At 43.7% G+C, this 25,607-nt stretch overlaps 1 protein-coding gene across 1 annotated transcript in view; it reads right to left on the minus strand.

The window, feature by feature from the left end:
- The window catches only part of PSD3 (pleckstrin and Sec7 domain containing 3), a 536,273-nt gene that overhangs the window by 432,936 nt on the left and 77,730 nt on the right, over positions 1–25,607 (minus strand). The window contains exon 3 of the mRNA XM_036011513.1: positions 10,372–11,259. Coding sequence (XP_035867406.1) covers positions 10,372–11,136 — 765 coding nt within the window. The 5' untranslated portion in view covers positions 11,137–11,259. The remainder of the gene's footprint in view (positions 1–10,371; positions 11,260–25,607) is intronic.

The raw sequence follows: 25,607 nt of genomic DNA on the forward strand, positions 1-25,607 counted from the left end.
GATGGCTGTTGGCCGGGCATTCGAGTCTCATTTAGCTCAGGCACCTTCTCCGTGAGGCCTTTCTCTCACTGCATAAACTAAACTAGTCACACTAGCACCCCTTACCTCATCATTTCCTCCTGTTTTATTTTCTTCTAAGCACTTGTCACAATTTAAAGTTTGATATCCGTGCCTTATTTACTGTTTATCATTTCCTGCTCCTACCAGAGCGTATGAGCAAGGCCTTTGTTCGTCCCACTAACTGCTGAATCCCCAGGGCCTAGAACAGTGCCTGCCTCACAGCTGGCGGTCAAGAACTATTCAGGGACCGAATGAATCTAGAAGTTATTTGTTCAGCGACTTTTTTCATCTGTAATGTGCCCATCGTCATGGAAAGCAAAAGCATCCTCCCTGGACACACAAAATCAGAAGATAAAACAATCTATAATAAACTTCAGGATATTTTATCCTAGATGAGCCACTTAACCCTTTTTTACTTTTACTTACATAATTAACAAGTTTGCCTTACAACTTAAACAAATTTGTTGTCTAGTTTCCTGGCCTGTGGTGGATTAAAAGAAGTACATTAGAGGTAGGGATGCTAATAGAAGCAAGAAGGGAGAGACCTGCATGGAGGAAACTAAAAGGTTACTAAAAACCAAAAAGCACTCAGAGGGCTGCATATTTGGAGGCATTAAGTATAGAAGCAAACAGTGTCCTTGACCTAGGCTACCAGCAAACAATACCACTATTACAGTAGTTACTTCAATTATCCAGAAAATCACATTATGTTCTATGCATGTCCAAGGAAACAGGCAAATAGTAAATATTAACTGTTCCTTGGAAAAAGTCTTTATCCAATATGTAATTTTGTATTGTTATTTTCAAGGGCAAGCAACATTCAGGTTATTTTTTTTAAAGAAAATTGATTTCTGTGGAACATGTTAAAGGAAATCCTTTCCTTTCTTCCTACCCTCCTTTCATCCCTCCCTCCCTTTCTCCTTCCCTTTCTCCATCCATCCTTCCTCCCCTCCCTCCCTCCTTTATTTCTCTCAATCAGAAATCTATAGCTAACCATGCCTCTTGAAGCTTGGGCAGCAGAAAGCCCAAGGCTAACTCTGACTTTCAAACATACCAGCTCTGTAGGCCTTCAGGGCATGTTTTGGGGGGTTCTCCTCCTGATCTTGACCAGATCTTTCTTCATCTTGACCCTTATTTATATTTTCTTAGAACTGATTCTTTATTACTACTGCAGTAACCTTTACCATTATTTTAATTCATTATTTGTGCTATAGTTATGAACACTGGAAATCTTTTATGGAGAAAGAATAAGTATATACAAACAAACTCTCCTAAGATCTCTCTGCTGATGACATGGAATAAATTGGGTGACATTTTAGTCATTTCTTCATCATACAATCAGGCTGACCACTCATGGAAGAGGTCCTTGCAGGTAAAATAGGATTTTCAAATGACAAACATTTTCATGAAACCCTGGAGCATGATCTGGACCTGGTAATGGAAAGGTTAATACAAAAATCACACATCCTGAAAATTGAAAGTTAAATTCCAAAAAGTTAACATTGACTAAATATAATCACAGGAAATATGCACAACACAAAGGGCAGCCAAAAAAGAGCCACAGCTGCTGATCCCTCTGGAAAGGAGGAAAGTGGACTTCCTAGACACGCAGGCCTGCTGCAGCCCAGTGACAGGAGCCGCCTGGAGTCCTCACTCTCTCTTCTGCCCATGTTCTGCTTTTTGTTGATACAGTTTAGTTTAAGGAATCGGTATAAGCCAGCTCAAGGAATGTGGCTTATAGTAACTGCTTTGTTGTTGTTCTGGCCCACAGGACTGGGTCAGGAGTCCTAGCGAGTTGCTATAATGTTGAAAGGATGACAAGTGGAATCCAAGATGGGAACGTGCTTACTATAGAACCCCACTTTCACCTACAGACTTACATTTGTGTAAATCTTGTAGCATTTATAGTCTGTAAATATTTGAAAAAAAAATTTGAAAGAGAAAATTTACCATATCATAACCAATAGCAGATTCTGCAAGCAAATCTATTTATAAATCACAAAGGCAATAATTTGATTCTAATATATTACTTAGTTTAGGGATGATCTTTTTAAAAATCTCCCTCAAGACTATTAAAAACTGGCTCCCTTAAAATCTGAGAGGTCTCAGGCCATTTAAACAAAGCAATCATCTTTTAAATTTTAGTTGACAACTCTCTTAAAGTGTTTTTGGCCATTTATTGGGTTGGCTGCCCATACTTGCTCCTGTCCTCTCCATGTCCCATCAGTTTCCAAGATTTACATAGATATAGCCATCGTTGGGTTCTCAGCAGGCCATAGAGAACCACGTGTGCTGCACCCAGCCCTGGCCCACCATGGTAGATTGGGTAGACACCCAACCCACACTGGCCACCACCAAGTGTGGTGGTGGAGACACCGCTAAGGAGCCTCTTCCCAGGGGGATTGGGAAGTGTGCCTAAGAACTCCAGTCTCAGTCTGAACTGTCTCTAAAGAGAGAGAGAACAAATTTGGGAATTGCAGGTGCCCATATTCATCCCTGTGGAGAAGGGAGTGGAGGGAGCCGATGTGCAGACAGAGAAAGAATGATTCAGAGAAGGCTGCAGAGGAAAGGAAAGGGCAACAGATAGGAGAGATGAAAACAGAGACCTAAATGATCTGGAGCCCTTGGCTCCAGTAGGCCCTGAGGCCCATCTGCACGTCTGCCCTTGGGTTCTGCAAGACCCTGCATTTATACACGTGTGTTCTCCTTCCAACAAGTCCCTCTCATCTGGGGTTAAATAGGCTCCAGGGTCTCCATTACATGTCACCAAGAATCCTAACTAAATCTACAGGTGATGGAAGACACTCTTGTTCAAGGGTACAAACCTTCAAAGTTGAAGTGAAGTGATTTGTTGGAACTAATTAAAACTACCTGAGTGGAACTGATTTTCAATATTCCCTTTGCTGAATAATTAATTCAAGAGGCTAAAAACACAGAACAACCCCTTTAAGCAAATTCATTTCCTATCACTGTGGGAGAATAACAAACACAACTTTTTGTGTTTTGCACCGCTATAAAGAACTCATTAGTCTTTTTGACCAAATCTCTCAGACAAAGCTTAACACTTGACTAATGCTACCAATATTTTGTTAAAAAAATGTAGCACTCGAGATTAGGAGATTGGGTTTATGCTAGCATAAAATGTTTAAAAGTGTATTTTAGCTATTTATCCTCTGGATACTGGAGGAGGATCTAATTTTATGAATGAGGGAGTTTCACAATAGCAGTGACTTCTAAATAGTATGGACTTCTAGAGATTTGTCACCAAAAACTGTAGTTTCCATTGAGTTCTTAGAAATACAGGCACAAATGAAATGGCAAGATTTTAGAATCATGGCACCAGAAGGGAGGAAACCACAGTCTAATCTTTTCCCACCACAGACAATGAATTAAGACCCAGAATACAAAAACCTGCCTTAGCTAACGTGAACCAGAGAAAGGGCTAGGACCCCTGTGTCCCAGCTCCCACTCCGATTGTCTGCCACATGCACAGGGACACACAGCTTAGGGTGGTCCACATGCTTGCATTCTACTGTCTTCTTCCAATCGAGATGCTGCGGTGTGTGCAGCTCCAGGAGGGCTGCACCTGTACAAGGATCCAGAAGACTTCTGTGTGTGAATGTCAAAGGAAATGGTAAGGAGAGAAAAAGACTGAGAACGTTGTCATGGGAACACCAAGGCAAATCGCAAGACGAAAAAGAACTGAAACCCATTCTGCTATCTCAGGCTTTATTTACTCAAGTAGTAAATCAAGACATCTGTGTCAAAACCAATGCAGTGGAAAATAGACTAAAGATAAGCTTTTAATTTAATCAACACTGGCCCCTAAATACCAAAATCTTTTAAAGAGATACCACTGCACAGCAATTTATTTATACTGCTATTAAAATTATATAGGCACTTGTGCAAGCTTTCTCTGTGTTCTAGGGGTTTTTTAAATGCCAAATTGCTCACCAAGAACGGTTGATATAAAGACAGAATTATGTAGAATACCATTTTATGAGCAGAACAGTTTCTAAACGTATGACAGGCCTGAAAAGTCAAACAAGCTTGGTTTTATAACCGTTTACCCCAAATGAAATAAATGACCTCTTCCTGGGGGTTAAGTATACCCAGGGATCAGTCTTCCACTGCTGAAGGGAATTTAGCAAAACCAGAATCTGGTCAGAGAAGGCGGTATCAATCGTTAGGGGACAGACAGGTAGGAATTCTGGCCCTAAAATTCTGTGGTGGGGATTTTGTGTTATTGATCAAAGAAGGTGCTTTTTCATATCGCTGAATGTTAATCACCTTTCAAAGGTTCATTCATTCATTTATTATGCTCTTCATGTAGGGAACCATCCTAGCTCCCACTGAAATTTCAGATCTCCCTGAGAGAGTCAAGCCCATTGTACAGGGTGGGACAAAAGTGGCTTTACAGTTGTTCGTATGGAAGATGTTACAATAATTAGTAAAAAATAATACAAGAATAAAATCTGTGTTTCACGTACTCACAACTGTAAACCTACTTTGGCCCCACCCTGTAAGAAGCTTCCTTGCAGTGCAGTCAGCTGGCAAAATAATTGATCTTTAGAAACAAGCTGAGGTAGATAAAATTAAATTATGTTAGTGCTTTTATTTCATTAAACAATTTTATTTCCTTTCTGGATTCCTAGACTCGTACTTAATCATAGAATGTCAGAACTGCAAAGGCCTCAGAGAACAAGGAAGAAGTCCAGCTCCGCTCACTGAGTGGTCAGGGGCCACTTCGCTGGTGAGTTGGCAGAAGCAGAGCTTCGTTTTTCTCTCTTCAATCCCAGTGCCAGTGACCTTTACTCTAAATAAAGACTTTGTATCAAAAATTTAACGTACTTTATAGACATAGCTCATTTTAAGGCAAAACAATCCAAGACACAGTGAGTTTAAACTATTTTCTGTAGTCTGTTAGACAGAGCCTGTTTTTAAGAAAACAGACTACACTGCTTTCCCATTCCTCACCCAAGGCGACGATTTTCAACCGTGTGCTGCAAGAATGTTTAAAACATGCGGTACCTAACCGTTTCGTCGGGGCCATGGACCTCTTTTCCCTTAGATTGTTCAAACAAAAAATAACAGCAGCCAACACAACAACAGCTGTCCAGTGTGAAAGAATAAAAATTACACCTGTCTTTTGTCAGGCTGGCAAAAAATACAGTATATTTTTGGTGTGCTGAAGAATTTCAGTACTTAGGTTACGTGTGCCAGGAGAGGAAACAGTTGACAATCGCTGCCTTAAGGACAATGCACCCAACGCTGTCTCCTCCCACCCCAATCCCCTGCAAGCCCCTGTTTGTCTCACTCATTCATACCCCGTCATCTAAACCCCAAACACTCCTAGAAGCTAGTGATGAAAACTCACAAGATTTCACTGTTTCAGATGAGAGGAAGAAAAAAAGTAAGACCAACACAAAGGTAACATTTCTTGGGAATTTAAAGCTATAGGTGAAAATTTGTGGGGTTTGTAAAAATGGCATTTGGAGGGAAATTTTAAAAAATATTTTTCTGCTAATTTTCCAGTGCCATTTACATATCAAAAGTCGCTGTTATTTCAAAACCTAAAATACGTTAAGATATGAAGACCCAGCAAAGAAAAAGTTGTATGCTTCCTAAAACGACTGTAGGGAAAGCCTTTTTCCTCTCTTTCCAGTTGCACCTGTTTTCTGTGTCTTCATTTGGGCTTACCTTTAGCCCCAAACTCAAGCCACGCATTGTCAGTTCCTTGCATTCCCACAGAGAGGCAGCAGAATGTGGCATCCAAGAAATCATGAGAGCAGGCTCTGGCCCCAGACCATGGAACATTCTCTGATTCACACCAACAGACTCACCACAGAAACGTTACCACCCTCAGTAGGCACTGCCCAGAGCTGGAACTCCACAGAGGCCAACCCCAGGCCTCCACTGCTGCTAGCAAGCAGCGCTTGTTCCCACAAGGTCAGGTAGTTAGACCAGGGACTCCCGAGGGTCCTTCTCCCCGCCTCCCCACCAGAGAAAGCAGGAGTGCAGTAGAGACAACTTCCTACCAGGCAAGGAAATGGTGGATTGCCTCCTGAGGACATCTCATTGTCTCAGAAGACAACTACTAGAGAAGGCTGAAAGAACTCTGTCTCCAGCTGCCAGGTCTCAGTGTCAGGTTTCAGCAAGTCACCGACCATCCTCAAGCACCTGTCTCCTCATCCGTGAAGTGGGGATGATAATAATGTACACCCTCACAGAATTTTGAGGTTTTCGAAGCTTTCTGTAGGTCACAGAGGGCTATTTTTGTCTTAACCAAAACTTAGTCAATAGTATAAATTAAGAACCAGTGATTCAATTCACAGCAATCACTCCTTAAGCTATTTGGAAGGATGTAAGTCAACCATTTTCACTTAGAAGTCAATTTGTTTCAACAGTTAAAGTATAAATTTAGCCATTTGGAGAAGAGAATTTACACTTCTTAAGATCCAGATTTCTCTGCTAGGAAAGTATCAACCCTATGATACACATGTAGGAACAGATTTGCTTCCATGTAACCAACATTTCACTTTCATATATAATTGAATACATTATTCCTGAGTATATCAAGTGAAAGATCCCACTATGGGTAACCAAGGGCCTCACCATTCATAACTGACCTAAAGGCATTTTTAATCAGCCCTCTCCCATTTTGTTGTGACCCATAAATCTAAATTCCAAAATATGAGAGGAGTGGGTAATTCTCATACACTAATCTATCAAATCCAGAGGACAACTTTATCTGTTCAGAGCTCGACAGATGAAAAAAAATGATCTCTGTTGATTTTGCTAATTCCCTTGAAACCCAGGACCAAGTGGGGGTCACCTGGTTAATTAAAGCCATAGGCATTTAAAAGACTTGTGGTTCTGAAGTTGCTAATTTCCATCTCCCCTCCATGGCAGAAGGAATCACAACATCTGGCCAGCAAAGTTAAGAGTAAGTTTTTGCATTCCCACCAACAGTGCAAAATCATTCCCCTTTCTCCACATCCTCTCCAGCATGTGTTTTTTTATTTATTGATGATAGCCATTCTGACAGATGTGAGATGATATTTCATTGTGGTTTTAATTTGCATCTCTCTGATGACTAGTGATGTTTTCATATGCCTATTGGTCATCTGTATGTCCTCTGTGGAGAAGTGTCTATACTGGTCCTTTGCCTATTTTTTTAATTGGGTTGTTTGTTTTTTTGGTGTTGAGTTTTGTAAGTTCTTTATAAATTTTGGATATTAACTCCTTATCAGATATATTGGCAAATATGTTCTCCCATTCTGTGAGTTGTCTTTTTATTTTGTTGATAGTTTACTTTGCTGTGCAAAAACTTTTTAGTTTGATGTAGTCTCATTTGCTTATTTTTTCTTTTGTTTCCCTTGCCTGGGGAGATATATATGATAAAATATTACTATGAGCAATGTCCAAAACTTTGCTGCCTATGTCTTCTGGAATTTTTAAGGTTTTGGGTCTTACATTTAAGTCTTTAATCCATTTTGAATGTATTCTTGTGTGTGGTTTAAGAAGGTGATCTAGTTTCATTTTTCTGCATGTATCTGTCCAATTTTCCCAACATCATTTATTAAATAAACTGGCTGTACCCCATTGTATGTGCTTGCTTCCTTTGTCTAATATTAATTGAATATAAAGATGTAGGTTTATTTCTGAGCTCTCTATTCTGTTCCCTTGATCTATGTGTCTGTATTTACATCAGTACCATGCTGTTTTGAGTACCATGGCCTTATAGTATAGTTTGATATTAGGCAGCATGATTCCTCCAACTTTGTTCTTCTTTTGCAGATTGGTACAGCCACTGTGGAAAGCAGTATGGATATACCTCACAAAATTAAAAATGGATCTGCCTTTTGACCTGGCAATCCCTCTTCTAGGAATATATCCAAAGAAATCCAAAACACTAATTTAAAAACACACAAGTACCCCTATGTTCACTGCAGCATTATTTACAATCACCAAGATACAGAAGCAGCCCAAGTGTCCATCAAAAGATCAGTGGATAAAATAACTACGGGACATTTACACAATAGAATACTCCTAGGCCATAAAGAAGAAGAAAATTTTACCCTTTGAGAGAATATGGATGGACCCAGAGAACATTATGCTAAATGAAATAAGCCAGTCAGAGAAAGACAAGTACCATATGGTTTTACTCATGTGTGGATTCTAATGAGCAAACTGAAGTGATGAGGAAAACAGAGACAGACTCATAGATAGGGAGCAGGATGACAGCTGGGGTAGCAGAGGTTGGTGGAGGAGGGACTGAACAAAAAGGAAAAAGGACTCATGGACACAGAAAACAGTGTGATTATTGAGCAGGGAGGGAAGTATAAAGGGACTAAATGGTAATGGAAAAAATACAATAAAAATAAAATAAAAAAGAGATAAGTTTTTGTAGCCCTGCTTCCTACCTAGACCCACCCTACATTGACACCTCTAACTTCCTCGTTTTCCTGGTCCTACCTGCTGTCCCAGTGATTTCTCTTCACCTCTTCTCTCCCTTAAGACAGGGCTGCAGAGGGTTCCTTGCAATTGCTCAACACTCTATCTCCATAGCAATTGTGAGGCAGCTTTTCCAGATGAGAAAACTGAGGGCTCTGGAGGGTTGCTCAAGATTAAACTTGAACTTCGGGTTTCTAAGATTTTAGCAAGGAATCTTGCAATCCTTACTTTTAGATGTCTGGGGGCCCATCAGATTTCTGCAGACAAGGCAAAAATCTACCCAACTAAATCAACTGCCCAAGCACTTCTCTGTAGAGAAATGGCAACCTGAGGCTTGGCTTATGCTCAGCAAGCAGGAAGGGAGAGAGTGGGTAAAGATGCTGTTTTCAAGTCATTGGAGCAGCTTCAAAGCACACAAACAACTACCATGTGACCCCACAGACGGAGACTGGTCTCTGACGCATGGGTATGTCACGTGTCCTAAATTCCTGTAGGAAATGAATGATAGAAGAACTGGGATGGAATGTAAACTGTAAACTATTTCTTAAGCATCTCTCTTTTTTTTTAAGGGTTCCCTTCCGAAGAAAACTCAGGCTCATCATTTCTGCCTGATTCTTAACTGTGGCTGTACAGGCTCCCTGTTGAAAGGAGAAAGAGGACAGAGGGATGGTATGAAGAAACACACAGGGGAGCCACAGAATCCAGATTCAACAGCATCACTTCTGAGCCCAGGGAAGGCCTCTTTCCAATGCTGTGAATTTCCTCCACTTCTCCTGTGACTTCCCTGAGAGTGTCCTCCATGCCAACCTCCCACACACTCCAACAACACTCCCCCATCCTCTGTCTCACCCCCAAACCCCAGTACACACACTCTTCCTCACTCTTACCCCCATCACCTAGAGATGTGCAAAGTATAGCAAGATGCCCATGCTATTGGGAAAGGGAAAAGAAAAGCATCTTTTTTAATTGTGTCCACCTATTTTGGGAGTGGTGCACCTGAGCTGGGTGGAGAAGGCAGGCTGGGCTCAGGCATCAGCATGATGAAGAGGCTGAGTCAGAATAAGATGTTAATAACAAAGAGCAGGCATGGCCGTGCTCACAGGTAGGGCCCATATGAGCCGAAAGAGACCTTGGAGACCACATAGCATTACCCTTTTCTTTCCTGATGGAAAATGAGGAGGCCGATGCAGGGCTACATACCCACTGGGTGGGGGGCAGGAGGTAGAGGTCATCCTTAGAAGGTCAAGGATGCAAGGATGAGGGTGAGTTCTAAGCTGTGCTCCAGTTCTGGAACCCTCCACAAAACATCCCCAAAGTCCCCAGTGCCCTTTCTGGAGTGTCTTTATGGAAGGATGGAGAAGAGTTTTGCCTAACCACTTCTCAGTGCCCTCATCTGAAATTGGGGGTACGAGCCTCTATTTTTCAGGTGGTTATGAGGATAAAAGAGAAGGGAGAAACCCACCTAGCCTAACAGCAGGCATGCCGTTGGGCTCAATAACTGTCCATGCACCTTCCTTGTCTTTTCCTCTGGTCTTCCCCCACAAAGTATGCACTTCTTTGCCTGAATTGCCTTCTGTCTTTGGCAGAAATCTTGGGAAACAGTTATTCATTCTCTGTTTGCAAAAAAAATGCTACTAGTGGCTGGTTGGGTGTCAGAGCACAGAGGAGAGCCCGGCCCAGGAGGACCGTGGCCAGCAGTACCTCTGCTGTTGAGGGATAGCCCATCTGGAGTGGAGGGAAACCCAAGTGTGAGGAGCCGGGTGCCCTCATGGGCGCCTCTGTCCTTTCTTTCCATCCCCTCTTCCAGTGGGGACAGCTGGGGTCTAGGGGATTCAGCCACACACACTTCCTTACCTTGAGAGGCAGATTGGTAGGCGGGGCTGGGTAGCTCCTGCTGGTCTGAATGGGCGGACAGTATCTGCAGAGCTTTGCCCTCCTGGCCTGCACAGGGGTACCTGGGCCCTCTTTATGGCTCTTCGGAAGTACTGGGCTGGTGGCAGCATCTTTCCTCAGCACAGCCCTTTCACCTTGGTCAGCAGTGTGGGCCAGGGCAGCCTGCGGAATTGAGCATTCCAAAGCATTCCAAGTCTGAGGGTCCGTGTCCCCTGGGTCCTGGGGGACAATAACGACAGGCCATTGCTTCCAACATGTGGAGGGACTGCTGCTTCCATTGCTCATGATGACATCAGGGCTAGGAGGTCTGCATGATGGGGGCTGGAGCTGGCCAGGTTTCCTGGAGGCAGGGGCCAGGGATAGCCTGCAACGTGGGGATCCGCAGATGCTATCCTTCCATACACCCAGATCCTGAGGCTTTTCCTCTCCCTCCTTCTCCTTCTGAGCAGAGCAACTGAAAGCAGCTGGCTGCTCTGTCCCACGGCTCTCCTTTGGCAGCAGGCTCGAGGGAGGGGCAACTGAGCCCTCAGTGCGTCCGAGGTCCTGGCCTGCCAAGAAGCCTGTCCTGGGACTTGGGAAACTGTGTCCCTCCTCTGGGCCCCCTGGGGCTGCTGTCCAGGCAGTAGCTGCTGGAGACAGGGCGGGGAGAGCTCGGGCAGGGGGGGCCTGCAGCTGGATGAAGAGGAAGGAAGTTTTCATCTGCTGTTGCTCGGGCTGCTCAGCCATTTCCTCCAAGGGGGTAGGGCTGGTCCTTGCCAGGGTAGCGGTTCAGACCTCAGTGCCCAGACATTCGAATGCCAGCAGCTGTGGGCAGATGTGACTCGGCGGCCCCATGGTTCCACCAAGAGCCTGAGGAAGCAAATGACACATCTTCAGCAAACAGGGGGAATCTTTAAGAAGCAAGGATCAGGGGGTGATCTTGGGAAGCCTCGGGACTGGACTCCGCACTTGCTTCACAGAACCACAACAGACAAACTGGTGGAGAACAATCTCAGACTGAGGGTGGGCAGGGACAGTCAGGGCTTGGCTTCTCTACCTTGGTGTGTCCCATGGAATTCCTTTTTCTTAACTGTTCCCTTCCCCATATTTGAAAGGAAAACACTAAAGTGATTTGTTTCATTGTTTAATCCTAAACTGTCTATTAGCTACACCTGCTGGGTGTCTGGCCTGTGAGACACTCTGATTTGTAGCAGAAGCCTCCAGCACACTTCAAAGCATACTTGGCATCTACCTCGCTCGCCCTGATAACACACTGCTATAAACAGCATTAGTATTTTCAGGAACTTCCACTTTAAATCCTGTGGCTATTTAGGGGTTCCCAAGGGGTGGTCCCGCAGTCCTACATCAAAATGCTTGTCACCACACACGCGTGAAAAGTAAATTTTAAAAAGTGAAAAAGAAAAAATAAAAAAAGAGGGAAAGAAGAAATAAAAAGAAATCCAGGTAACAAATTATGGGTTTATTTAGGAGGGTTTTCTGTTTGTTTTAAAAAATTCTTTTGCCTTCTTAACTTGTGAGAACAACAGCAAGTCACCTGAAAACTCACCACATAGCTCACACTGAGTATTACCAGGGGCTCGCCAGCACTCAAAATGAAAAAGGAGCTTTTGAGCCCTTCTGACCTTAATCCTGGGGAGGAAGGGGATGGTGGGGGAGAGGAAGCTTTTTTTTTTTTAAATCAATTTGAACTTGACTGGAAGGGAACCACCCTCTGAGATAAACTGAGCATGTGGCCCCCGAAAGATGGCTGCTCTACAGCACAGGAGCCCGAGCTGTAGCTCTCCCTGACACCTGGGCATTGCCTCGCATTGGCAGTGCCCAGTGAAGTGACTGGGGACCTCAGCCCTGGCTGACCGCTGCTGGCCAGGGTGCGTCTTAGGAAATTCTCAGGATGGGTGCTTGGGGCTCTGTGTTGGTTTTCCTTTTTAAACATCTTCATACAGATTTTCACACAAGGTTATGACAGCTTCACCCACATTTCCAGACAGGTGACATCTTACAGGCCACTACAGTCCCTTTATAACAAACTCCATTACAGAGGAAAATTCAGCAAAACAGTATTATGTCTGCTTCTTAGACTCATTCATTGAAACAATGATGATTATCTGATTGCACTAATTTTCAACAACAGTCCTGTGTGAGTGGTATCTAGTCCTCTTTTTGTGATTTCCCACTCTCCTACAGGAGAACTTGCTTGACCTTTGTAATGACTTGACAAATACCACTTTGTTGACTGACTGACTGCCAACAAGGCGAGTAGCTGGGTCTTCATACAGAACAGGGGCTTTCCCTCCCAGGAGCACTCCCAAGCCTTTCTTCCCTGTCAGGAGTGCATCTCCTAAAGAAGGGTCCCTCTGAGGGACCCCACAAGGTGTGCAACAAGGGAAGCAGTGGGCAGCGGCAGCTTGTCCCAGGCTACCCCCTAGACCTGTCTCCAGGGCCCATTTGCTCTGACTTCCTGGTGAGCTGACAGCAGCCCCACCTTGGCTCACTTCTGTCACCGACTTTATTTCTCAGGGAGCCAAAGTGGCCCTGCCTGGACTCTCTCCTCTTGCTTCTTCTATCCTAAGCCCTTCCTTGTTTCACAGTCCCCAGCTTTAAGAAACCTACTGCTAGATGCTGGAAGCAACCAAGATGCCCATCAGTAAATGAATGGATCAAAAAACTATGGTACATTTACACAATGGAATTCTATGCAGCAGAAAGAAAGAAGGAGCTCCTACCCTTTGCAACAGCATGGATGGAGCTGGAAAACATTATGCTAAGTGAAACAAGCCAGGCAGTGAAAGACAAATACCATATGATCTCACCTTTAACAGGAACCTAAACAACAAAACAAAGAAACAAGCAAAATATAACCAAAGACACTGAAATAAAGGACAGGCTGACAGTGACCACAGGGGAGAGTAGAGGGAATTTCAGGGGACATTGGGAGGGGTTCACGGGAACAAACTTAAAGGACACATGGTCAAAAACTAGGGGGAGGGTGGTAATGGGAGGGAAGTGGGGAGGGGTGGGGGAGGGGCTGGACTGGGAGTAAAAAGGAGAAAATTGTATTTGAACAATGATTAAAATAAAATTTAAAAAAAGAAGGAAGAAAAAAAAGAAACCTACTCTTAAAAAAAATGAACAGGGATTTAGATGAGAAGGAACCATCTCTTTGTTTTGGCTTCTACAGGTGTCAAGCCTTACACTGGGTGCTTTATATTGCTTTATATGCCTCCTGTTATTCAAGGCATACACAATCCTGTGAGGCAAGTGAGGAGTGTGGAGTGATTGCCTGATGCCTTTCTTCCAAAACTGCCTCAGGTGGGCAGGGGCTTCACAGAGCTACTGGATGAGAAGTTTCACTTTGACTCCAGTCTCCAAACAAAACAATGTATGGAAACAAAACAACAACAACAAAACCATATGGTATGTTCACGATACTTTTCTAATTTTTATTTGCAAGCCTCTCACAGAGGTGATTACTGCCAAATGCTTCACTTTGACATTGTGCAGGCTGAAGTAGGAGAAGAGTAAAGAAATGGTGGGTGTCACTGGAGACCTGACAGCTGGGTTGACTTGTGTGACACAGATAAGACAACTCCTTGAGTACTGGGGGCACCTTTAGAAGGCCAAGGTTCTGTATGAGAAGTAGGGGCAAGTGCCAGAGAAACACGAGTTTCTGTTGTGATGTAAATGGCACAGCTCTGAGTCCACTGTGTGACCTTGAGCAAGTTACTCTACCTCTCTGATAATTACCGTATTTTTCAGACTATAAGATGCATGCCCCCTCCCAATTTGGGAGGAATAATTGTTGTTAATGCTGCTGTTGAGTTCTGTTTACATTTACATTGGTGAAATATTATGTTATTAAATATTTTACCACATTTTTTGCTTCAAAATTTTTTTCATTTCCCTCCTCTAAAACCCAGGTGCATCTTATGGTCCAAAAATACAGTAGTTTCCTCTTCTCTGAGGTGAGGTAATGATACCTGATACCTAATTCATAGGGATGTTGAGAGGACTGAATGGAAGTGTATGTGCAAGGCTGTCATAGTATGTGGCACATAATGGTTTCTTAGTAAATATCAGCAACCCTAGAATTTACATCTACCCATGGTGTGGGCCTGGGGAAAATGGTTTGACCCAATGGAACACTTTGAGTTGTTTCCTGAAACCTATCTTTCCTTTTTAAAGCTGCAGTAGGTACCACATGTGTGGCTTCATACTTCCCACCTGATGGGTAAGCACTAGGAGCTGGAGAATGAACTGGGATGGGGGCGAGTCCGCAGCAGATCTGGGCTCTGCAGACACTGTTGAGTCCTACTGCGCTTGTTCATTAGCTGTGACCCGCAGCGCCTTTCTGAGCTCCCCTGAGGGAAGCAAATTTCTGCTCTTCTTGACCTACAGAACTGTTTAGAAGGTCAAATGGGATAATCTATGTAAGTAAGAGTCCTCTGGAAGCACAAAATTTATATATTAATTCTTTAAGTCAGGATGGGTATTGTTACTATCATTTATGATTACTCTGAATCATTGTATCTGGTGTCTGTGAAGACTCAAGAGGCCTTGGTATGAAAGGGTTCTAAGTTGACTTCACATTTCTCCACCACCACTGATCTTCAAGATCCATAAAGTGTGAATGCAAACAACAGGTAATTTAAACTTGACTCCATTCTGTTAATGATGTCTTCTTATTACATCTAAAGAGAAAAAGACCTTCCTAGAATCTTAACAAGGGTGGAGAGGGGGTGGGCACTGAGGAAGGGTATCAGCTCACTCACTTCTCTCAGACCTATGGCACCCTGATGCAGTAGGCCACACAATGATACCTGATACCTAATATCCCTTTTAGAAACTCGGAAAGAGAGAATAGGGGAGATAAAGTAACTTGCTTAAACAACACTGAGGGAGGAGAGAGGTGGAGATTTTCCTCTGGTCTGACCCCTCCCCCGCTCTCCGCAGCTGGATGACCTAAACCGCACATCGTGTCCAACCTGTCTGCATTTCCTATCTCCAAACCTGAATTCCCAGGAAAGATGCCCCCCACCCACCAACACACACATTGCCTTTGCTACCCAAGGAGCTTCACCCTTTCCAAAGTTGTTTCCTTAGCATTTTTAACAGCTTAAATGATTCAAGAGTGTACAAAAATAGCACCTTATCAAGATCTGTTGTCTGCGTTGTAGAATGTAATTCCCCCTAGAGTGGCAATTCCAGAGAACAGGTGCTAGGGGCTGGTGTCTCAGGAAATCCCAAAGAATAGTCCATTCAGAGTTTCCAGTCAAAGAAGTCACAATCTGCTCCTCAAAACTCACTCATCCTCTCAGAAGGTGAAGTCCACAGCAGTCGGTCCCTGGCAATTAAACTGGGAGCCCTCTGGAGTCACTGTGCCCAATTCAGCTGTGGCCTGTGGGCCTCACAGCCTGACAGGAGGTAAACAAGGCAGTAACTATAGCCCTCTCCTCCTCTAAGGCTTCGTTTGGAAAGTGCGTTCCAGAGTCAAGAGAGAATGAGAGACACGGCTGAGATGCAGGTGGGGCACGGGATTGAGGGAGAGAGTGGCAGAAATGAAAACAGAATGACTAGGGAGGCATGAAGTGGTTAGGAGAGGGAATGTCAAGGCCATGGGCACAGGGACTAAACTGAAGGAAATGGCCTGGAAAGTCAGGGCAATGTTAAGAAAAAGCATCTGGACAAGGAAAAATACCAAATATTATCTGGCTTTATTGGATTCTAGATTTCTCCCTTGTTGCATAAGGGGTTAATTACATCGTGCCTTTCTTGGGACAGAACTTGTGTTTAATGCTGATCCAGGTGACTGGTTCTTGCCTTTTGGATCATTCTGCCCTTGCAGGAATTGGGCAACAGAGCAAAAGATCAAGCTCCCCAAGAAGGACCGAGGATCACGGTCATTGATTTACCTTTGAAGCCTCATTCAGGGCCATTACTGGAGGACAGTCCTACTGCAGGGTAAAAAGTGGGTACTCAATCAATATGTGTTTATAAACATTGTTTCTATTAAGACCCGATAAAAACCTCTTTCACTTCTATTTAAGCAGTACCTCATTGAGCAAGTCGGTATATCAGGCACATAGCTTTCCAAACTCACTGCTGAACAGTCATATTTTGGTTATGTTTTAGTGAATTTTGTTGTCTGGTATATAGTTAAAAATTACCAATATGCAGTTCTGATCTGAGTTCACAACTGAGCCAAATGTTTCACCTATGGGAGGAGGTTTGCAATACCAAAATAGTTTGAATGGCTTTTGACATTGACCCTAAGTCCTTTTGAAAACTTCTTTTTCTTCTGCGTTTTCTTTCTTTCACCATAAGAAACAATGTGTGATTGGAATCAGAATAAATGTTATTGGTAGAAAATGCCCAAAAGGGAAGTATTACTGGTAGGCAGAGTGTCTCACAAAGATGGGAATGAGCTGGTGGAATCTAGACAAGACTGGGAGGCAGTAACATTTCTGTGAGTGGGGAAGACAGAAGAGAAAGGGCTCCAGCAAGGGTCCGAGTGAGGCTCTGCTCGGACGGCCAGGGTAACACCTCCTGCCTGAGGGGAATCACAGAGGAGTGTGGGAGGAAAGTCAACCCACTGGCTGAGGAGCTGATCTTTATGTCAGAGACACTGGCAACCACAGGCCATAGGCGTGGCTGACATGGGGCTTACCAACCAGTGCAGCAGCAGCTTGTAAGTGGTTGGAAGTGGGTGGAGAGTGCACTGGGAGGGCTCACTGGGGTGGGTGGGGAATGGGGACAGGTGGTTGCTTCTTCTCTCTGGGCCTCAGTATTTTATCCTTATGGCCTCTTGCGGACAAAATGGGAAAGCAAATGAAAAGGGCTTGGTACATGGAGGCAGGAGGTAAAATTACAACCATTACCAAGTTTAATAGAAACAGGCCATTGTGTCTGATTGCCTATAAAATATGCACTTACAAATAATCCCTATTCAGCCAAGAGAGCTTTTTCAAAGGCTGCTTCCCGTAAACTCACAAGACTAAGAGGATGGCTTCAACGGAGCAATTAGGGACTAATTGAAGGAGGTACAGCCTCTGGTTCTGGCCTGAGCCTCAATCACAAATACCTCAAATGACAACCCCTGCCCCACCTCATCCCCTCTGTGAAGTGAAACCTGACTCCTGCCTGACTATGAGGACCCCCACCTCTGTCTGCCCAGCACTTCTGTAGTGGAAAGGGCTTTAGAAACCATGAATGAGACGACAGTCACAGCCAGCGGGGCATGACACAAGGCAGAGCATTTAAATCTCTCATGGCCGGTGCTGTGGTCTGTTCAAGACTTTTTTCCCCCATTACTTCAAAAGCAGTCAGCCTGTGTGATCAGATGCCAGCATAGGCACATCCCAAATGAAAGTACAAAGAATGCTTCAAAATACACCCATGTGTGTGTATAGGGCCGGGGTGGCAGGCAGCAAAGAAAATAGAAACAGGACAGAAATGAAGGACTTTCTAATTAGAATATTTTTCAAGTGTTACCATCTGGTTCTTCCATAAATAATCATCACAAGGGGAACTGACACAGTGTCATCTCCTGAAAACACAAGCTGGACTTGTTTTTGAAAAGAGGCAAAAAATGGCCATAGGGGAGGTAGAGGAACCGCAAGTACCATGTATCCCTGGTTCTTGGAGACAGTGTAATGAAAGTTTTCAATCTCTCTCTTTTTTACCTCTCCAAATCACAAGTCCTTGCCTATAAAATGGAAGATAAAGTTGCCCCTAAATATGTGCACTGGGAAGCAGGGAGCATCATGTCAAGAGCACGGACTTTGCAGCCTGCAAGATCTGGCTCTGTACCCACTTAACTGCTATTTGCTTTGGGAAAATAGTTTAACTCATGCAGACTTCAGTGTCATGTCTTTGAGACAGAAAATCCAATATTTACCTCGTTCTGAGGATCAGAAGTAACATACAAAAGTGCCCAAAGCAGGATGGGAGTAAAAGGCAGAAAACTGTACTTGAACAATTAAAATAAAAATAAACAAACAAATAAATAAATAAATCTTTTTTTTTAAATGCCCATGGTGGTGTCAGGCTCTTACTAGACACCCAGTGGCTCTTCATTATCACCTTCATCATGCTCACTATTATACAAAGCTTCTTATACAAATGGAGGAAACTACGCTACTGCTGTGAAGGTGTCTTCCCAACCAGTAGATAGAATATCCTGGACCACCTTGAAGCATTATTTGATGTGTCATGAGTAGCATTGCTCAGATTGGGGAGAGTCAACGTAACACTGCCACTTTGGACTGAATGTTTCCCCACCCCCAAGATTCATATATTGAAACTAGTCTTAGTGTGATGGTATCTGGAGGTGGGGCCTTTGGAAGGTGATCTGGTCATGGGAGTGAAGCCCGTTTGGCAGGATTAGTGTCCTTATAAGAAGAGGCCAGGGAAGAGTTCAGTGTCTTTCTGCCATGTGAGGACACAGCAAGAAGTCAGCACTGTGAGACCAGGAAGAAGGCTCTTGTTAGACACCAAACCGGTGAGCACCTTGATTTTGCATTTCCCTTCCCCCAGAACTGTGAGAAGTGTTTCTGTTGCTGATAAGCCACTCAGTTTATGGACTTTTGTGGTAGCAGCCCAAACTACGACAGAAATTGCTACCAAAAATTGGAGTGCTGCTATAACAAATACCTGAAAATGTGAAGCAGCTTTGAAGCTGGGTAATGCGTAGAAGCTGGAAGACATTTAAGTGCATGTTGGAGGAAGCTGAGATTATTATAAAAGGACTTTTAAAGGCAATTCTGGTGAGGGCCCAGAAAGGAGAGAAAGTTTCCATCTTAGAGAATATACAAATAATCACGTCAGAATGCTGGTAGAAACACAGACAGTAAAGGCCACTCTGATGAGGTCTCAGGAAGAAATAAGAAACATGTTATTGGACCACAGAGAAAAAACAATCCTGTGTTATAAAGTGGCAGGGAACTTGGCTGAATTGGATTTTGTGGAAGGTAGAAGGTGGCCAGTGATGAAACAATATTTAGCTGAGAAAATTTCTAAGCAGTGTTGAAGGAGTGGCTAACTTCTGACTTTATATAGTAAAATATGAGAAAAGAGAAATGGCTTAAAAATGCAACTATTAAACAAAAAGGAGCTACAATGGAAAGATTTGGAAAATGCTCATATTGCAAAAATGAGAATGCATGCTTGGAAGAGAACACGTAGGGTGTAGGCAAGGGACCGTTTGATAAGGAGATTGGTATCGGTGTGAACCGCCATATAAGAAGTATCATAAATATTTTACTTTTGAAGATGAAGCTAAGACAAGAGTAGGGAGAGAGGGCAATTTAGCCAACATTTGCTTACTTGTGGGTGAGTCTGTGCAATAGAAAGGTTTCATCGCCCATATCACAGTGAGTCATTACAGGGTTATTGGCTCGCTTAAGTGTTTGAAGTCTGCTTCCCCTAACACAAAGGCAGGCACTGTGTGATTCTGTTGTCCATTCTATATTCAGTCCCTAGCATGGAGCTAAGCAAACAGCAGGCACTAAATAAACATTTGTTAAGTGAAAAAAAAAAGTATAAATGGACAGGTTCTTGCCTTTAATAAACTTGTAATTTAATGGAGAAGACAGAGAACATACAGCTTTAATAAAAGATAGAATGTAATAAATGCTGAATAGAGGGTACAAGGAGAGAGAGAGATTAACTCTGATAGATCTGTCAGGGAAGACTCGTGGAAGAAATGCCCTATGAGATGGGTTTTGTAGGTTGGCCTCTCAGCAGGTAAAGACTTGGGAGTGACACATTCGAGAGGCTGAGGAAACTAGAGGAAGGGCACAGAAGTGGGAAATATACAGCAAGTGTAGGGCATGGCACGTGGCTCAGCATGATGAAGCACCCGCAGAGAGCATGGCGGGGGCGGGGGGGCTTACAATGGAAACAAGGCTGGAGGAGGTCATTCCAGATCACAGCACCTTTAAAACTAAGGCAAGGCAGGGGCTGGGGGGTATAGGTGTCTTGTAAGACTTTGCAGGGGGAAATGACCTTGAGTCTGTGAAAGACAGTTCACTAGTATATTCAATTCAGTTTATCCCAACAACTTTACTCAGACATCTGGCCAAAGCTACTTCTCCACACTGCTGGGCACAAGGGAAGTGGATTGATGGTGGCTATGAACCTGCCATGTGACAACACCTTCTAGACTGCATTCCCAAGTCCCCAGACCAGCCACTGGCACCCCCAGTTTCAGCTAAGTAACCAGAGGCTGTGAGGGTAACTCGACCAAGCAGCAGCCTCAGTAAGTGGTGGGATCTGCCAGACTTCAAAGCCGTTCTCGGCAGCAAACTGTTCCTGTCAGGAGGCTGCCCCAGAAACACAGTGTATCCTTTTTGCTGGGAAAGGATGGAGCCAGCATGGAGCACTGAGGCTTACAGGCACACAGTCATGTCAAGTAGCCAGCTGCAGACAGACATGGGCCTGCCGATCTGTTCACCTTTGCCTGGCAGGCAGGGCAGCGGGGACAACATCGACGGGAGATGAGTGGAAGCGCTCCTCACACATGCACTGCGCCTTTCAGAAGGGAATCTTGCAAAAGCAGAAAAAAGTCCTTATTTATCTTGAAAGGCCACATCAAGTAAAAGAAGAGTGAGGGGCAGAGGGCAAAAAGCAACACTTAAAAGTGCAACTGTCTGAAAACAGAATGTCCTTCATTAGGTCTGCGCAGCTGTTTAAATCATAGAAAAGTTAAATGCAATGACTTTATTGCATTTAACATACATATGCATTGGGGCCTCTTTTACAATTCAGCATCTCTTATCCCCCCTCATAGTCAGGATGGCCTTATAAGTGGGAGAGGAAAAGTTTCTTTCACATAAGGCAACTTGGAAATGCCAAGGAGGCCTACTTGCCTGAAAGATATGCTTATCAGAATAACAAAGACCCCAAAGTTCCACCCTTAAAGATTAATTTCTCTGGATTAATCATTGCCTCGGGTGAGAGGATGGATTCTCTTTTAAAATATTAATTACTCTGGGAGGAGCAGACCCACCAGACTGCTAAGATCTTGGTGACAGTGGTTTTCTTAGGCTGTGTCCTTATATAGACTGTCCAGGTTCATCGGCTCCTGGAGACGGGCGAGGGGTGGTAGGAGGAAACAACGGGCCGTGAGCAGGCTGAGATGAAGCTAGCAGCACTCACCATCCCAAGCAAACTCCACACAGGTCACAGACATGGGGCAGCTCATGAAAGTCAAGTCCTACAACGATGCAGGTTCACTGTTTACAACTGTAGTTGGAGAATTTTTTTTCTAGTCCTTTCTACTTTTAAACTATGGTAAATGATGTAAAAAAATTTAAAGATACATTTTATTCTTTCTAGCTCCTATTACAAATATTTGCTTTTAAAGGAAGTGCACACTAGCATGTGTTACACACGTGACTGTGCTTTTTATTTGTCTTGCATTTAGCAATAGAAAAAAAATCCAGCCAAGCAGAAAACTGGGGAGACCAGCAGCTGTAAGGAGAGATGTTTGCACAGCATACAAATTGGTTTTCCTCCACCCTAGACTCTTCCTCCTTCCTGATCAGCAGGGGCCCATTGGAGAGGCAGACACCACGGTGCTGGCAGCGACGGAGGTGGGAGAGAGAAGCAGTCAGGTGATTTGTTTGAGAGGAAGGTCCTCAAACACTTTGAGTTTTCCTAGTCATGGTGACTCACACACCCACTACATGGGCAGGCCTGGGCTTTGAAGTGAGAGCGCCCTGCCTCTGCCACTTCCTGACCCGTGATCTTGGGCAAGTCACTTGGGTTTTTTGATCCTCATTGTCTCACCTGTAAAATGATGACAATACAATGCCTCCCTTGCAGAACAGAAGCAAGGACTCAATGGTATAATATTTCAAAAAGCAACTTATAGACTGGATATTGTTATGTACAGGTGAGCTATTTTTCTGATAAGATGGTTCTACTCAAGGTTATAAAATATCTGACAAACATGGCCTCCTGGATGATTCTAACACAAATCTTAAAAGATGGATAGGAATTAGCCAGTCAAAGAGGAAGGAGAGCCGTTGTGAGCAAACAGAGCATTTGTGTTCAGTGAGCGTAAAGTGTGTGGTTGGTAGGACAGGTTGGGGCGTGCAGCCGGTGGCAAGGCAGAGGCGGGTAGAGACCAGCCCAGGAGGCTGGGCTCAGTAGCACTAAACCTGAGGGCAGAGGCAGGTGGTGGCAGGAGCTCTATCCTGTAAGGCATTGTATGCCTTGTTAGGAAGCTTGGATTTTACACCCTAGAACAATGTTGTATCTACTGCGTTCAGTGACATTTCAACAAGCATGTTTTTATTGTTTCTACAGCCAAACAAGTTCAAGAATAAATAGTTAGTCCTATTTCTTTACTGCAGGACTTCTCAGAGCCTTTAATATGCTAATATGTGTCATGAATTTTCAATAAGGGAATGTACTCTGCAGTATGCCTTCACATTTGACCTTTCTCTGACCCTCATGCTCTCTTATACTTTCACTACTCCAGGATTTCCATTTTCTAGCTCCACCCTCAGGGAGGTGGTACCACCCACTGTAAGGAGCCTTGTCAGGTTCAGTACACACCTAGGCTTGTCAGTGTGACTGTGGCTTTGCCAGCTTTTCCTGATCTCTGTCTGCTCACCCAGGCACCCCTCCAAACCTTCTCTTCATAGGAGCTCCTGCTTCTCCCCCTAGGGGTGCGCTCACTTCCTCCTCTCCAGAAGGGATGAAGTCCAAGCTAGAGGCAGGCCTTCCACTCTACCCTTTTAACCCGCCTACAACCACTTTAACTCGCTACTCCCAGAGATGTCGTGCCTCCTTCTGAATGCGGATGGCAGCATTTTAGTCTAAGAAGAGGAAAGAATTGTCAGAGAAGGGAGGCTGCTCTCCTGGGTCAGAGAGTTTGTCAGAGGCAGGGATCTGGTTAGAAGTCCCCTGATGCCCAGGTGAGAGCCCTTTCCTCAGGCCACACTGCCATCTAAATGCCACCAGGAGGGAGTCCTTGTCACAGAGGCCCAAATGGGACAAAAACATGCCATTAATACATTGTAAAATGTACATTAATACATTTATTAATACATTAATAAATTACCTAGTCATATTGTGAGTGTGTATTGGTAGTATCCTGTCACATTTCTTTGACTAGAACTATTTTGTTTCCTTCCTTTAAAATTTTTTTTATTTTAAATTAATTTTTTAGATATAAGATAAAGCATAGGGAATGCAGTTAACAATATGCATGGTGCCAGGGAGGCACTTGAATTATTGGAGGGAACACTTTGTAACCTAAATGAATGTCTATCCACTGTGTGGTATACTTGAAACTAATGAAAATAGTGTTAAATGCAAACTGTAATCAAAACAGAAAACTGACCTTTAAATTTATTTTTACACCATAGGTGACATGCAATATTACACTGGTTTCAGTTGCACAGCACAGTGATCAGATATTTATATACCTCACAAAGTGATCACTACAATAAGCCCGGTGCCCACCTGACACCATGCATAGTTATTACAGTGTTAATGACTACATTCCCAAGGCTGTGCTTTACATCCTTGAAACTTACTTTATAACTGGCAGTTTGTACTTGTTTCCTTCCTTTTTCACTTCACTGCTTCTTCAAGATAAACCATTCTAGTGCTAAACCTACCCAGGGATTAATATACTGCATTCTGTCCTAACAATCGAAGCTAAAACTAATTTATTTGGCTGCCTTTCAGAGGAGCTCCATCTTTTCCCCAGCACTTTCTCTGGTTCCTGCTGGGCTGAGGATGCCCGGGTGAGGTGAGCACAGGGGACCCACACCTGCAGAGCTCCTGAAGGTGAGTGCTTGAGCCAGACCTTCACTTCGGCAGGGAGCAAACTCACTGTCATCATCATACCCCCTCCCGAGTCACCACCACAGAAACAAACACATCCAGGGTGGTGGCTCCACTTCAAAGGCTGGATTTAGAGACAACATGTGGATAAATAGTCATGGAAAGCCTGTTGCCAGAGGCTTCAATTCAATACCTTTCTTTACCACTGTTCCATCTCTCCTGGTATTTAGAGTAGAGCTGTTCTCGACCTTTCTTTTTCCAGGTACTTGGGTAGAATCAGTTTTTGTTTATTTGTTTCTAAATGCATTTTTAAAATCTCTGTGACTGTTTTTGAAGTTTTCAAAACTCAGAGCTACTTTGATCATGTTTTCCAGGCACCATTCCAGTCCAGATGCCCCCAAAGTGCGGGGCCTACCACTCCAGAGCTGGCACACGTGTCCTGAGTGAGAGCTCCTGCTCTCCAAATCTGAAGCAATCTGATTTGGAACGAGTGAGAAGTTGCTTGTGTCTAAAAATAGCCAGCTAACTACGGGAGGCTTTTTCTAATTACTGTGGAAAGATGCTTCTGGGCTTGATTAGTCCCCCACACCACAAACTATAAATGTTTACATCTTGTGGGCATAAATATATTCTGTGATAATCTGGGACATCCATTCTAAAACTATTTGATCAAATCAAATATTATGGATTCTTAATGAAGAATATAATTATGATATGTAACTTAGTACAACAATAACATCTATACAGTTCATTTACCTTTCCAAAGAATATATACGAGCACATATCTGCTGAATCATTTTATCTTCCCAGAAGCATTGCCTCCAATTTCTTCTTAATTTAATCCACCTCTCATACTGCTGCTAGAATATCTGCCCACAACACACCCATGAGGCTGTGACAGATAAAGGAATTTACGGCACTGGTACAAATAATTAGAATGCTGGGGTGAGGACTGAACCTAGGCATGAAAGGAGGCACTTAGGAGGATATTGATGGACAGTGAGAAAGCGGGAGAAACAATGCAGGGGAAGCCATGAGGAGACTGAAGGACTTTTCTAGCAGAAATACTTGAATAATTGAACCAGAAGGATGTGGGTAGTCTGGGAGCTTGATGTTGGCAATTGAGATTTTAGAGGTGACACAATGGCCCAGGGTGCAACTGGTGGATGGCTGAAGTGGAAAGGAGGAAGGATCATTTGAGACAAGGAAGTGAAGAAACTAAGATGCCAGAGAATTAAAATGGTCTTTCCTGGGAACGTAGAAGTTACAAAGAATGATGGATCTGGAGTGCTGGGGAGGAGTGGGAGCCAGTGAATGAAGAGGAGTGACTAGGAGATGACAGAAACAAGGGAGGTAGTGTGTCCAAGTCACATCAATGTCAAAGAGCAAAGGTTTTG

The sequence above is a fragment of the Phyllostomus discolor genome, chromosome 11, assembly GCF_004126475.2.
Source record: "Phyllostomus discolor isolate MPI-MPIP mPhyDis1 chromosome 11, mPhyDis1.pri.v3, whole genome shotgun sequence".
NCBI classification, from domain to species: Eukaryota; Metazoa; Chordata; class Mammalia; order Chiroptera; family Phyllostomidae; genus Phyllostomus; species Phyllostomus discolor.